Genomic DNA, 13,806 nt, shown 5'->3' with positions numbered 1-13,806 from the left:
CAGATAGTCAGGGTAACTCTTGAATGAACTGTTTAACGTTAGCAGTCTGACCGAAGTCGCCCTAAAAAATGACAAAAATACAATTATATTTAGAAATACTTTACCGGTTGTACATGCGGTAGGAGGTGGAGATAGGTTACCCACAGAAAAGGGTTTACTTGACTTTTTGCGGTACTGGCAGACCATGGTTGACCAAAATGGTTTACCTTTTATCCCATTATAAGAAGGTCCATTCCAGTATTCTATATCCCAAAACTATGGTGATATCACTGAGCTGGATATGTTGAATTATCGTTAAAAACTGCATAAAAAATATCCCAACGTTTTTTTATGATGCCATGTTTTAGGGTGGTTTCACAAGACAACACAAACATCCTAAAATGAATTGATTTCAAAATCTGTGTATACCTCTACCCAGAGATATGCCTCTGCCACACACATCTGTCACTTATTTATACATTAGAACCTTTAAAGCCATGCTTTGAGTGTGACAGCACAATGGAATGACTGTGACCTCACATTCTCATAATACAAGTGAATAATCACAAGGATAGAATAATACCTTCTTTACTTCTTTCCCTGACAGGGTGCCTGCTAGTCACACAACAAGGACCATTGTTCACTTTAGAAGAGGAATGGAATTTAAAGGAGATGGGAAGGAAAAGTTCTTCATAGTGACACGGGGGAAGGTGAGAAAAGGCTTCTCCAGAGGATGTATCGGCCGTGTGGAAGCAGTGATGCATAAGGGAGAGCTGATGGGACTGTTGTACGGAGGTGGCAGCAGTGGGAATCCTAAGAGCGGGGACATGGTGAAGAGGGAGGACACGTACCCCCTCACCCGACACCAGGCCCAGCTGCTGCTCTTCGTGTCCCCCTCCAGCAAACGCCTGGAGCTCCTGTGTAACCCCCAGCTCTTTTCAGCCATCTGTGTACTGTCTCAGGATGACTTGGTAGTGGTTAAGCACAAGAAAGGTCACCAGCCAGGCCTGGTTCGGAACTTGATGCTGATCGGTAAGAAGGAGAACCAAGGGGACCTGCTGATGCTGGGCTTTGAGGTTGAGTTTGTGGTGAGTATGCAACTTCTACAAATATGGCAGGGAATGGATTCCAGCATTTTGTCCAAAGTATAAGCATATAATCAGGAATTTCAACTGTCTGTTTGATCCTCTCATCAATAAGAGAAACCTTTTAGCCTATTGATGTCACAGTATGGCAGACACTGTGAGCTGTACCTGTCAAGTACACCTGAACCTCTCATTGATTTACAGTACATGAGTGACAGCAGGAGACAAGAATGTTCCTCTCAGGGGCAGATTCAAAATGTTATCTGATTAGTTACAGCAGTTACGTAACATCTGAAACTTGATAACATTATCTGAGCAATTGGCAGTTGCTCGAAAGCAGTTTGTTGTGTTTCCAGCTCGCCAGTCAAAATTCTCAGCACAGCTACTGTATGGGATTGAGTGTACTTGATTTACTGATTTAGCGTAATTGTCCTGTTTCCTTTCCCATTTCAGCAGGACTCTGATCAAACAGTGTCCCCTAAGAAGCCAGCTCCTCTCCCCCTGTTCAGTGCAGCAGACATTGTCCAGGTTGTCCCAGCATACTCTGTAGGCATTGGCCCTCGCTGGAAAGACAGTTATTCAGAGGGTTAGTACTATACGTTTACCTTCTGGTGTTCAATGCCCATGTATTCTCATGGATTAGTATGCAAGCACATTGGTAAACAAATACATGTAGGCCTAATATGATACATTTACCTGGTTTTTCTAGTTATACAACCCACTAGCCTACATCAGGGATGCAACTGGCAACTGGCAGCCCCCCTCTTGTAGGACCGTCGGCCAATTTATTTTTGGGGGGGGGGGGGGGGGGGGGGGACTCAGTCAGGTTCTCAACTTGCTGTTGAGAGTTAGAATAGTAAAATACACAAGGTACAGTTTTGAAATGTGGTTGTGCATCAGCAGTCACTCAATTAGCCCATGTTAGCTCATTTATTTTAGATTGGTAAGTTAGTCTAGCGAACAGCTATCTAAACTTGTAGTAAGCATGGTCGAATTACCAACCGGGGTGGGGCCCATTGATCATCAGTTATCATATTAAAAATGGCAAACATTTGCCTCCTCCCTATAGCAAAATGTGTAGAATTCCAGGAAATTTGCTGTAAAACTGCACAGTTTTCTCTCCGCCCCATGGCAAAATTTGTAGAATTGCAGGAAAAAAACTTTAAATCTTAAAATGTTTCTCTTTGCTGTCACGAGGGGGGCTGCTAAAATGTTTTGCTCGCAAGGTGGGGGTATGTAGACCCACAAGCCAAAGTTGCCCATCCCTGGCCTACATACATATTATACATATACATACATACATATTTTCTTGAAAGAAAGCAGAGCAATGGTACCAGGAAAATAATATCAGCTTTCAGAATCCTGTGGCTTGGTCTCATTTTAAACATGCTTTGCAAAGACCCATGTGGCTCAGTTTGTAAGCATGGCACTTGAAACTCCAGGGTTGCTGCTTCGATTCCCACCGGGGGCCAGTACAAAAAAGTATGACAATGTAAGTTGCTCTGGATAAGAGCGCCTGCTAAATGACTAAAATGTAAGAAGACAGAATTCTTTGAATGATTATCATCACTTACAAAGTTAATCTGTAGGACTTGCTGTGAATTGGTGCCCCTACACACAAAAGATCCCACCCTCCCACTTAGAAATATTGAATGGCAATGAGCAGCACCTGTGGCTAGACAGTGGGGCATAGAGCAGTTCTTATACAGAACTGGTAAAACTGGCCGAGGTGCTCTGGAATGTAGCAGCAGAGCGCCATCACATGCTCTGAGCTCTCTGCATACCTCGTAGAGATAAACAGACATGTTTACCACAGGTCAGTCTCATGACAAGGAGAGAAACCATGTGATGTGTCATTTTTACCCCTCTTCAACTTCTTCTCCCCCAGGTCTAAACAGAAAGGCGGTGTCACCTATCAACTCCATGCCTAATATGGGATCTCGTGGACAACAAGTGAGAGATATAAACCATTTAGACCAGAATGTCACCCAAACCCCAACCCAAAGCCCGTCACACCACCCTTTTGAGGTGGGATCCATGGTGGAGGTAACATCCAACACTGGGATAACTGTATACGGGGTGATCCGTTGGATGGGCGTCCTTTCAGAAAATAAAAATGACTGGGCCGGAATTGAGCTGGTGAGTGTAAGATGTGAACTGTGTAAGCAATGTTCTTGAGCTGGCCTATTATTCTCCCCTGAGATGTAAATATCTCAATCAGTTTTGATTCCTCAGCAACTCTTTTGTGGTTTTGCCATCAGGATTATGAGGTGAATAATTGCTCAGATGGGACGTATGGAGGCCAGCAGTATTTCACTTGTAAAGGGGGCAGGGCCTTGTTTGTGCCCCTCACAAAGTGCAGTCCAGATGGAAGGTTCTTATGTCCCCCCTCTGAAAAGGAGACCCTCAAAGCAACAGATATCCCCCCAGGTTAGACACCAATTATATAGGTCCTAATCCCACTAACACACACATAAACAGTGTAGATAGGCTATTATTACAATGCCATAACCTAATACGCATTAGTTTGCAGCTCCCACCCTAACCCAAACACACATTGAATCAAACACCAACCAACAGCAGATATAAAACATGTACCAGTTGTATTTCTATTATAAGTAGTACTTCATAATGTTTTTGTATGGTTTGTATAAGTCATTCCATTGGAGGAAACAGATGAGAACGTCCCTCCTATCCCTGAGTCGGAAGCCCTGTCTTTGCTTGTGGGCAAGATGAAGGGGATCCAGGGGCACTATAACTCCTGCTACCTCGACGCCACTCTCTTCAGGTAAACTTAACTCAATCCCCTCTGGTCAAATGGGTTTTCTGTAGGTCACTGTTCCTAACTCTCATAATTGTATGAAAATGAGACACTATTTATTGGGCATGTTTTTCATTGAGCCCAGTTTATTGTAGTAAAGGACTACTTCTCTCCACAGTCTGTTCTGCTCATCTATGACCCTGGACAGTGTTTGCCACAAACCAGATGGCACAGAAAAGAGCATATCACGCTCTCTGAAGAAAGACATTGTCAACCGTTTGCGCAGGTATAAACATTGTCTGTGCTTGCAGTTTTCTAGATCCTCTTGACCCTCATGCAGGCCTGTATTATCAGCTGGTCTTCAAATAAGGGCGTTGTGACATTGTAATTCAACCTAGACTGAAACACAATAGCCTTTATGTGGTTGTAATGCATGTCTGATATTACTCTGCCACATTGGTAGTGTATGTTCAGGTATATGCACTTCATATGAATGTGCATCTCTGTGTGTTTGTATTATGTGAAAGTGTGCATCTTTCGTGTGTGGCCACCAAGAGTGACAATAGTGTGTGTGTTATCCACAGACAAGGTTTTGTGCCTGCTGAGAGCGTAATGAACTTCCGCAAGCAGCTCGGGTGTGACACCTTTGTAACAGAAGAGAAAGGTACGCACACACACTTCTCAGAGTGCTGATTCTATGGGTCTGAATTAGGATTTTTTAAATGGCTGCAGTGTCTCTGATTTCACCTAAATGGTGTTATCCTGCCTCCATGCAGACCCTGAAGAGTTCATCACAATCCTTCTACAGCGGGTGCTTTGCATGAAGTCATTGCTTAAACTCAGGTTTGAACCAGTTCACCTTTCTCTAGTTGACCTGACCAGTATATGTTCTATTCCTTGCATGTTATGCTGTAGGCCACTTATTTCTCCTTGCTTCCCCTCCTCACACTTCTTATCTCCATTCTCTGGGATTCTGAGTGTCTGTTAGACCTTATTTGACACTGCCATGACTGAGTTGCTTAGCTTGATTGTTCTCTGGGCCTCAGGTCGAATAACGGCACATCTCAGGATGCCTACACATTCCAGATTATTCTGGATAAGGAGCAGGTGACACAGACTCCCACTGTCCAGCAACTCCTGGATATCTCCTTGCTGTCTTGTGGGCTCAAGTTTGAGGAGGTGGGTGATACTGTGCAAGGTTATCTAAGGAGCAATATTTACAAGGCCTTGTAGTCAGCGCACCTTTTGTTTAGAAGGCAATCGCCTTGTTTTAATATTTGATTTTCCTGTGTTTCATATATATTTCCACACTATGAAGTTGGAATAATACTGTGAAATTGTGAAAATTATGATAATGCCCTTTCAGTGTAAGAGCTGTTTGAGATGACTGCCTGAAAATTCTGCCTGTTTTGATGGGATGGAGTTTTGGCTTAGTAAATTGACTTAATAGACCAATAAGAAATAGAGTTCCAAACCTCTCTACCAATAACAACTTGTTTTCTGTTTTCCCCTCCCCACTCAATCCACCCACAGATAGTCCTAGCAAAATTATTGCTTGAGGAATTGCTCTTAACAATTTTAATTGAAAACAATCACAGTAAGGCAGAGTACTTATTTGTTACCCAGAAATGATTTGATATTCAGATAAAAAAGGCTCCATTGGACCGTTAATGTCTCTAATATGTCCCTCAGATCCCATCCTGCCTCATGGTCCACATGCCAAGGTTTGGGAAGAAGTACAAGATGTTCCCCTACATTATCCCCTCAACAGAATTTGACATCACAGATCTTCTATACAACTGTGAGTTTCAGCACAATCGCATAATCACACATCTGCCACGTATACCTATGAATAAAAGTAAGGCCATGCAGTAACTCCCTAAACTGTCTTCAGGTTGAGTGACACCTTTCCACCTTCTTCTCCCATCAGCCCCCCGAGAATGCTTCCTCTGTGGGCGTTTGGCAAAGTACGAGTGCCCCCAGTGCCTACAAGACCGCAAGCTCCAGCCAGGAAGAATCAAACAGTATTGCACTACCTGCAAGACACAGGTATACAGTAGGGTCAGAAAGTACTGCCACCCCTTGATAAAGATGAGCAAAAATGACTGTATAATATAAATAAATACTGAGCTATATTGTATGGAGAAAAAAAAGGAAATTCTATTATTTTATACAGATACAATTGCTCAGAGAAATGTTGTTTAACAAGTAATACTTTTTTTCTCTCAAAAAATGTAGGGATCAAAATGATTGACACCCCTGTTTTCCATACCTTGCGAGGATAACAGCATTGAGCCTTTTTCTAGAATGTTTTATGAGTTGGAGAACACATTGGGAGGGATCTTAGACCCTTCCTCCATACAAAATCTTTACAGATCCTTGATATCCTTAATCTGCGCTTACTGACTGCCCTTAACAAGAGCCCCAGGACCAGTGGAAGCAAAATAGCCCCATAACATCAAAGCTCCACCACCATATTTTACAGTAGGTATGCGGTCCTTTTCTGCTCATGCATTCTCATTTCGATGCTGAACCCACCACTGGTGTGTGTGGCCAAAGAGCTTTACTTTCATGTCATCCAACAAATGTAAACTCTAGGAGTTTGGCTAAACGGCATTGGCACTTGGATTGGAACCGGTGCTATGGTCAGATGCCATGAAATTAGAGCTCTTTGGCCACACACACCAGTGGTGGGTTCAGCATCGAAAGGAGAATGCATAAGCAGAAAAGAACCGCATACCTACTGTAAAATACGGTGGTGGATATTTGACATTATGGGGCTATTTGGCTTTTTTTAGCATACAATATAACTCAGTATTTGAAATATTTATTTAATGCAGTCATTTTTGCTCATCTTTATCAAGGGTGTCAATCATTTCAGACCCCACTCTACACAGTTAAGCAGCATGACTGAGCTACAGCTTTTCTACCTGCAAGTATATTGATTTAGTCTCGTTTATCTAACTGAATCTCCCTTTCTACTTTCCCTCTTCCCAATCCTCCATCTCCACTTCTCCCTTTGTGACAGGTGCACATTCATCCCTCTCGGCAGAGCCACTGCCCTAAAGCCCTGGCAGTGCCAGCGGAGGTGCCAGCAGATGCCCCTGTACCCAGGCACAAAATGCAGTTGTTCGCTGTGCTCTGTATCCACACCAGCCACTATGTGTCCTTTGTAAAGTATGGCCCTGGCCCTCGCTCCTGGCTCTTCTTCGACAGCATGGCAGACAGATGTGGTGAGATTAACCTCAAAGAACACAGTTACAATGTCTTACCAAAAGTGTGTGGACACCTGCTCGTCGAACATCTCATTCCAAAATCATGGGCATCAATATGGAGTTGGTCCCCCCTTTGCTGGTATAACAGCCTCCACTCCTCTGAGAAGGCTTTCCACTAGATGTTGGAACATTGCTGCGGGGACTTGCTTCCATTCAGCCACAGGAGGGCGATTTAGGCCTGACTCACAGTCAACGTTCCAATTCATCACAAAGGTGTTCGATGGAGTTGAGGTCAGGGCTCTGTGCAGGCCAGTCAAGTTCTTCCACACCGATCTCAACAAATAAGTTATGTATGGACCTCGCTGTCTGCACGGGGGGATTGTCATGCTGAAACAGGAAAAGGCCTTCCCCAAACTGTTGCCACAAAGTTGGAAGCACATAATCGTCTAGAATGTCATTAAATGCTGTAGCGTTAAGATTTCCCTTCACGGTATCTAAGGGGGCCAGCCCGAACCATGAAAAACAGCCCCAGACCATTATTCCTCCTCCACCAAACTTTACAGTTGGCACTATGCATTTGGGCAGGTAGCATTCTCCTGGCATCTGCCAAATACATATTTGTCTGTCGGACTGCCAGATGGCGAAGCGTGATTCATCAATTCAGAGAACGCATTTCCACTGCTCCAGAGTCCAATGGCAGAGAGCTTTACACCACTCCAGCCGATGCTTGGCATCAAGCGTGGGGATGTTAGGCTTGTGAGCGGCTGCTCGCCCATTGAAATCCATTTCATGAAGCACCCGACGAGCAGTTATTGTGCTGACGTTGCTTCCAGAGGCCGTTTGAAACTCTGTAGTGAGTGTTCCAACAGAGGACAGTGCTTCAGCACTCTGCGGTCCCATTCTGTGCGCTTGTGTGGCCTACCACTTTCGCAGCTGAGCCATTGTTGCTTCCAGCACTTACAGTTGACGGACGGACGGGGACGGGGGGGGGAATTTGAAGAACTGACTTGTTGGAAAGGTGGCATCCTATGACGGTCCCACGTTGAAGGTCCCTTAGCTTTTCAGTACAGCCATTCTACTGAAAATATTTGTCTATGGAGATTGCATGGCTGTGTGCTCGATTTTATACACCTGTCAACAACGGGTGTAGCTGAAATAGTCTAATCCACTCATTTGAAGGCGTATCCACATACTTTTGTATCTTTATCTAAGAATCTTGTCTGTTGCCATCAAAAGTTTATTTCAAAACCTATTGAGTGGATGTCGGGTTGGTACAACATTATTCTAAAAGGAAGAACAGACCGCTAAATCCATTTCTTCTGAGGTGCGGAACAAATAATAGTTCCGTTCAATTGCAGACTGTTCCTTGCCTTGTAAAGTTATTTATTTGTCTTACTTGTCACTAGATACCCAGTGACTTACTTTGTCTTTGAGCCTGATGTAGAGAACACTGCAACCTGACGTAAATGTCTAGTCTTATCTGTCTTTCACTTGTCAGATCCCTAATCTTCAGTCCCCTCAGGTGATGACCAGAGTGGCTACAACATTCCAGAGATCAGGGCTTGTCCTGAGGTGGGTGACTTCCTGTCTCAGTCAGAGGAGGAGCTAGCGCGGGCTGACCCCTCCCAGGCTGGAGAGCCTGTCCGCAGGCTGCTGAGTGACTCCTACATGTGTTTGTATCAGAGTGCCTCCATGGCACTCTACAGATAAAGTCAGCACAAGGCTGAGGTGTACTGGGGAGAACACAGCATTCTCACAACAATGCTACAATAACCCTGGTTTCAGAGTCGCCATGGCGTCAATTCATTTTCACAGAAATAAAACTGATGATTAGCTGAAGACCTTGAACTTTATAGGCTTTCATGAGAACATAAATATTCACCAAGGTCTTCTCAAATATTTTTCTTTGTCAATGTAGAGGTACTTTGTTTCAATAAAGATTGATTGATGAGGTTGGGGTTAGGAAGGGCAAGTGAACTATATTATTTTTTCCCCCCTCATTGCCTACACCAACCATTTCCCACTCACTGCTTGTATTTTGGCAATGTTTTATTGCTGCCAATGTTATGTAAACATACAGTATCGTATACTCTAGATCAGTGGTTCCCAAACTTTTTATATTCCATACCCCTTCAAACATTCAACCTCTAGCTGTGTAACCCCTCTAGCACCAGGGTCAGCACACTCTCAAATGTTTGTTTTTTTGCCATCTTTGTAAGCCTGCCACACACATTATACAATACATTATTTAAACATAAGAATGAGTGTGAGTTTGTGTCACAACCCGGCTCGTGGGAAGTGACAAAGAGCTCTTATAGGACCAGGGCACAAATAATAATAAATCATTTTGCACTTTATTTATCCATCTTACATATAAAACTTGATTTGTTCATCGAAAATTGTGAATAACTTACCACAGGTTAATGAGAAGGGTGTGCTTGAAAGGATGCACATAACAATGCAATGGTGGGTTGCTTTGGAGAGAGTCTCAAGTCTTAAATAACTTTCCACAAACAGTCTGTGTCTGTATTTATTTTTCATGCTAGTGAGGGCCAAGACTCCACTCTCACATAGGTACGTGGTTGCAAAGAGCATCAGTGTCTTAACAGTGCGATTTGCTAAGGCAGGATACTCAGCGCAGCCCAATCCAGAAATCTGGCAGTGGCTTCTGATTAAATTAAATTTTCACATAACCGCTTGTTGCAATTTCGATGAGACCCTCTTGTTCAGATATTGGTAAGTGGACTGGAGGCATGAAAGGGATAACGAATCCAGTTGCTTGTGTCATCCGTTTTGAGGAAGTACCTGCATAATTGCGCACCCAACTCCGGTGCTTTGCTATATGACATTTTACTTTGTCCGTAAGCTTGAGTTCATTTCCACACAAAAAAAATCATACCTGTGTGTTGTCCTTGTTAATGCAGACATAGAAGAGCTCCAACTTCTTAATCATAGCCTCAATTTTGTCCCGCAAATTGAATATAGTTGAGGAGAGTCCCTGTAATCCTAGATTCAGATCATTCAGGCGAGATGGGTCAGTCGTGAGAGAAACTCGACATCATGCAAGCGGTCAGACAAGTGAAAATTATGGTCAGTAAAGAAAACTTTAAGCTCATCTCTCAATTCAAAAAAACGTGTTAATACTTTGCCCCTTGATAACCACAGCATTTCTGTATGTTGTAAAAGCGTTACATGGTCGCTGTCCATATCATTGCATAGAGCAGAAAATACACGAGAGTTCAGGGGCCTTGCTTTAACAAAGTTAACCATTTTCACTGTAGTGTCCAAAACGTCTTTCAAGCTGCCAGGCATTCCTTTGGCTCGGTGATTGCTGCAGTGTACCCAAGTGGCGTCAGGAGCAACTGCTTGCATGCGCGTTACCACTCCACTATGTCTCCCTGTCATGGCTTTTGCGCCATCAGTACAAATACCAACACATCTTGACCACCAAAGTCCATTTGATGTCACAAAGCTGTCCAGTACTTTACAAATATAATCTCCTGTTGTCCTGGTTTCCAGTGGTTTGCAGAAGAGGATGTCTTCTGTAATTGACCCCCCATAAATGTAACGGACAAATACCAGGAGCTGTGCCAGGCCCGCCATGTCTGTTGACTCATTCAGCTGTAATGCATAGAATTCACTGGCTTGTATGCGAAGTAGTAATTGTTTGAAAACATCTCCTGCCATGTCCATGATGTGTCGTGAAACAATGTTGATTGATGAAGTAATTGTCTGTATAGCTTTTTTGGCCTTTTCCCCCAGCGTTGTCCCAGCCATATCTGCGGCAGCTGTCCTAGCCACTCGGTAGCTCACCATATAAGACACTTCTAGTGCCTTCTTCTTAACCTCTCTAGGGTATGCGTCCCACCTGGCCAACATCCAGTGAGATTCCAGAGCGCCAAATTCAAATACAGAAATACTCATTAGAAAAATTCAGAAAAGATACAACTATTTTACATAGGTTTAAATATGAACTTCTTGTGAATCCAACCACGGTGTCAGATTTAAAAAATGCTTTAAGGCGAAAGCATACCTTACGATTATTTGAGAACATCGCTCAGCAGGCAAATCCTTACAAACAGTAACCAGCCAAGTAAAAGAGTTACACAAGTCAGAAATAGAGATAAAATGAATCACTTACCTTTGATGATCTTCATATGGTTCCCCCCGAAGACATTCATTTATTCAGTAAATGTTCCTTTTGTTCGATAAAGTCTCTCTTTATATCCAAAAACCTCTGTTTTGTTCGCACGTTTTCTTCAGTAATCCACAGGCTCAAACGCAGTCACAAACAGGCAGACGAAAAATCCAAATTGTATCCGTAAAGTTCATAAAAACATGTCAAACGATGTTTATATTCAATCCTCAGGTTGTTTTTAGCCTAAATAATCGTTAATATTTCAACCGGACAATAAAGTTGTCAATATAAAAGGCAAACAAGAAAGGCACTCTCTTGGTTGTGCAATTGAAAAAGCTCTGTGACACGGCAGGGTAAACTCATTCAGACTGCTCTTACTCCCTCATTTTTCAGAATACAAGCCTGAAACAATTTCTAAAGACTGTTGACATCTAGTGGAAGGCATAGGAACTGCAATTTGAGTCCTAAGTCAATGGATACTGTAATGGCATTGAATAGAAAAAAGGGGGAAAAAATCCTACTTCCTGAACGGATTTTTCTCAGGTTTTCACCTGCCAAATCAGTTCTGTTATACTCACAGACACTATTTTAACAGTTTTGGAAACGTTAGAGTGTTTTCTATTCAAATCTACCAAGTATATGCATATCCTATCTTCTGGGCCTGAGTATAAGGCAGTTTAATTTGGGCAGCTTTTCATCCAAAATTCCAAATGCTGCCCCCTACCTTAGAGAGGTTAATGGTATCTGTTGCTGTTATACATGTCTTACTACTCGAAAGTCCGCTTAATTCTCGTTCAAAAAACTACTGTGGCTTATTTTTTAAATTGGCATGTTTTGTTTCTAATTGTCTGCACAAAAGTGAAGGTTTCATCGAGTTGTGAGATATAACTTTTGCACATATAACACACTGTGGCTGAGGAAAAGCACGCGATGGACTCAATGGACGCGAGCCTTACTTTTTTAACCATTTGTCAATTTTCGAGCAAACGGAATGAGCAGCAGCTACATTTGGCTGCATACGGACCGTTAGTGGAATTCCCGTGAGAGAGTAACGGTGAATGTGATTGTATGTTAATTATTTGACTAGGCTACCTGTATTTGACATTGTGTTGTTATTTCGCTGAACACTAGATGGTTTAGTTTTATTTTTGGCAGTGAAACGTGGCTACTCAGGCAAGGAAAAAAAACTCACCCAAATGTATAGCCCCGTTGAAAATGTGAAGAAAATACTTTTAAATTAAAAGTGAATCACATTTTTATTTGGCGTACCCCGGATGGCATTCCCAGTTAGGGAATACCTGCTCTAGATTTATGGAATTGGATCTATGATTAGGACTTGTGGAATTCTATTAAATGTCAGTGTTTTTCAGCTTTTTTATATTGAAGGAATTAAATAATTAATGACATACTCTGGTACCTTTTCATGTTGTATTCACTGAACATGCTGTTGAAATGACAATGTTGAGTTATCCATGCCTAGTTAAACTTGATTGAAACGGCGCTCGAAATGATCAGAATTTGCATTTAAACTATTTTTAAAAATGATGGGATAATGAATTATCTGTGTTTTCTGATTTCCTCCCAATTGTGCTTTATATACACACCCAAGTTCTTAAATAACTGATGATAAATGTGTTTTGGGTATGGAAAGGAGATGGAGAGATGCATGCTGTAGGGGTCTCCAACAGGTCGATTGTGAGCTTGCAGCCCACCTATGAGCAGTAGCCATGTGTGGGTAAAATCACTGGGGAAGCCAAGCCAGGGAAAAAAAAGCCACATTACAACTTATGTGTTGTGATAATTGTGTTGTTTGCTCTATAACCTGTATGTCATATATATGCTTAAGGCCAAGACAATAAGAAGACAATATATTCAACCACACCTTTGTTTCATCACAAAACAGGAGAGCAACCTGTCAGGTGGAGTCCACTAAGCACATTGCATGTAACAAACAGTTACCTACAGCATGGTCAATCAAGTTAATGTTTCCGACATTTTTGAACTACTAAACAACTATTGATTTAGAACACCGGAGAGTTACTGCAAATCAAAAAGAAAACAGGAGCTGCCTCCACTATTCCAGAACCATTTCAACTTCAACATCATCAAATCACCTATTCTTAGTCTAAGACAGTGACAATAGATTCCAAAAACAATTTAGTCCAATCAATGTAAGCTAAATATAATTTGGCTGTCAATGCTACTCATTTCTCTGTCCATCTCTATGTGTGTATGTCTCTCTGTGTGTGTAAGTAGAAAAAGCATGTTGACTCACCTTAATTGTAGAGAAACGCCAATGTCAACCTCCAATATTTCCTGTTGCCAAAATGGTCTATGACTATCATACAGCACACGCTTTTAGTTTTTGTTGTCCTATACTACCTAGCTAAAATGCTTGCTCGCTAGCCAAACTTCCTTTCATGGGCAACAATTAGCCAGTTTGGTAACATTAGCCTACTGTTACTAAAAAAATAATCATCATCTTCAACATATAAATGCTACCAAAAGGGGCCTCCCGAGTGGCGCAGTGGTCTAAAGTACTGCATCGCAGTGCTAGCTGTGCCACTAGAGATTCTGGGTTTGAGTCCAAGCTCTGTGGCAGCCGGCCGCGAACTGGAGACTCAAGGG

General features: G+C 42.4%; 1 protein-coding gene across 2 annotated transcripts; it reads left to right on the top strand.

The window, feature by feature from the left end:
* The first annotated feature begins 592 nt into the window (after window positions 1–592).
* Window positions 593–8,879, top strand: LOC139414268 (ubiquitin carboxyl-terminal hydrolase CYLD-like). Of its 2 annotated transcripts, none has more exons than XM_071162170.1 (13): window positions 593–1,067; window positions 1,521–1,650; window positions 2,953–3,203; window positions 3,326–3,494; window positions 3,720–3,852; window positions 4,004–4,111; window positions 4,410–4,489; window positions 4,602–4,668; window positions 4,872–5,004; window positions 5,518–5,626; window positions 5,756–5,874; window positions 6,854–7,058; window positions 8,539–8,879. In XM_071162170.1, the coding sequence occupies exons 1-13, from the start codon at window positions 636–638 to the stop codon at window positions 8,544–8,546; spliced, it is 1,944 nt and encodes a 647-aa protein (XP_071018271.1). In that variant the 5' UTR covers window positions 593–635; the 3' UTR covers window positions 8,547–8,879. The 2 variants fall into 2 exon arrangements, with proteins under 2 accessions (XP_071018271.1, XP_071018270.1); XM_071162169.1 differs by having other exon boundaries at window positions 636–1,067; window positions 8,563–8,851.
* The last annotated feature ends 4,927 nt before the right edge of the window (window positions 8,880–13,806 follow it).

The sequence above is a fragment of the Oncorhynchus clarkii genome, chromosome 7 (assembly GCF_045791955.1).
Source record: "Oncorhynchus clarkii lewisi isolate Uvic-CL-2024 chromosome 7, UVic_Ocla_1.0, whole genome shotgun sequence".
In the NCBI taxonomy this organism is placed as follows: Eukaryota; Metazoa; Chordata; class Actinopteri; order Salmoniformes; family Salmonidae; genus Oncorhynchus; species Oncorhynchus clarkii.
This window is presented reverse-complemented; position numbering and strand designations above follow the sequence as displayed.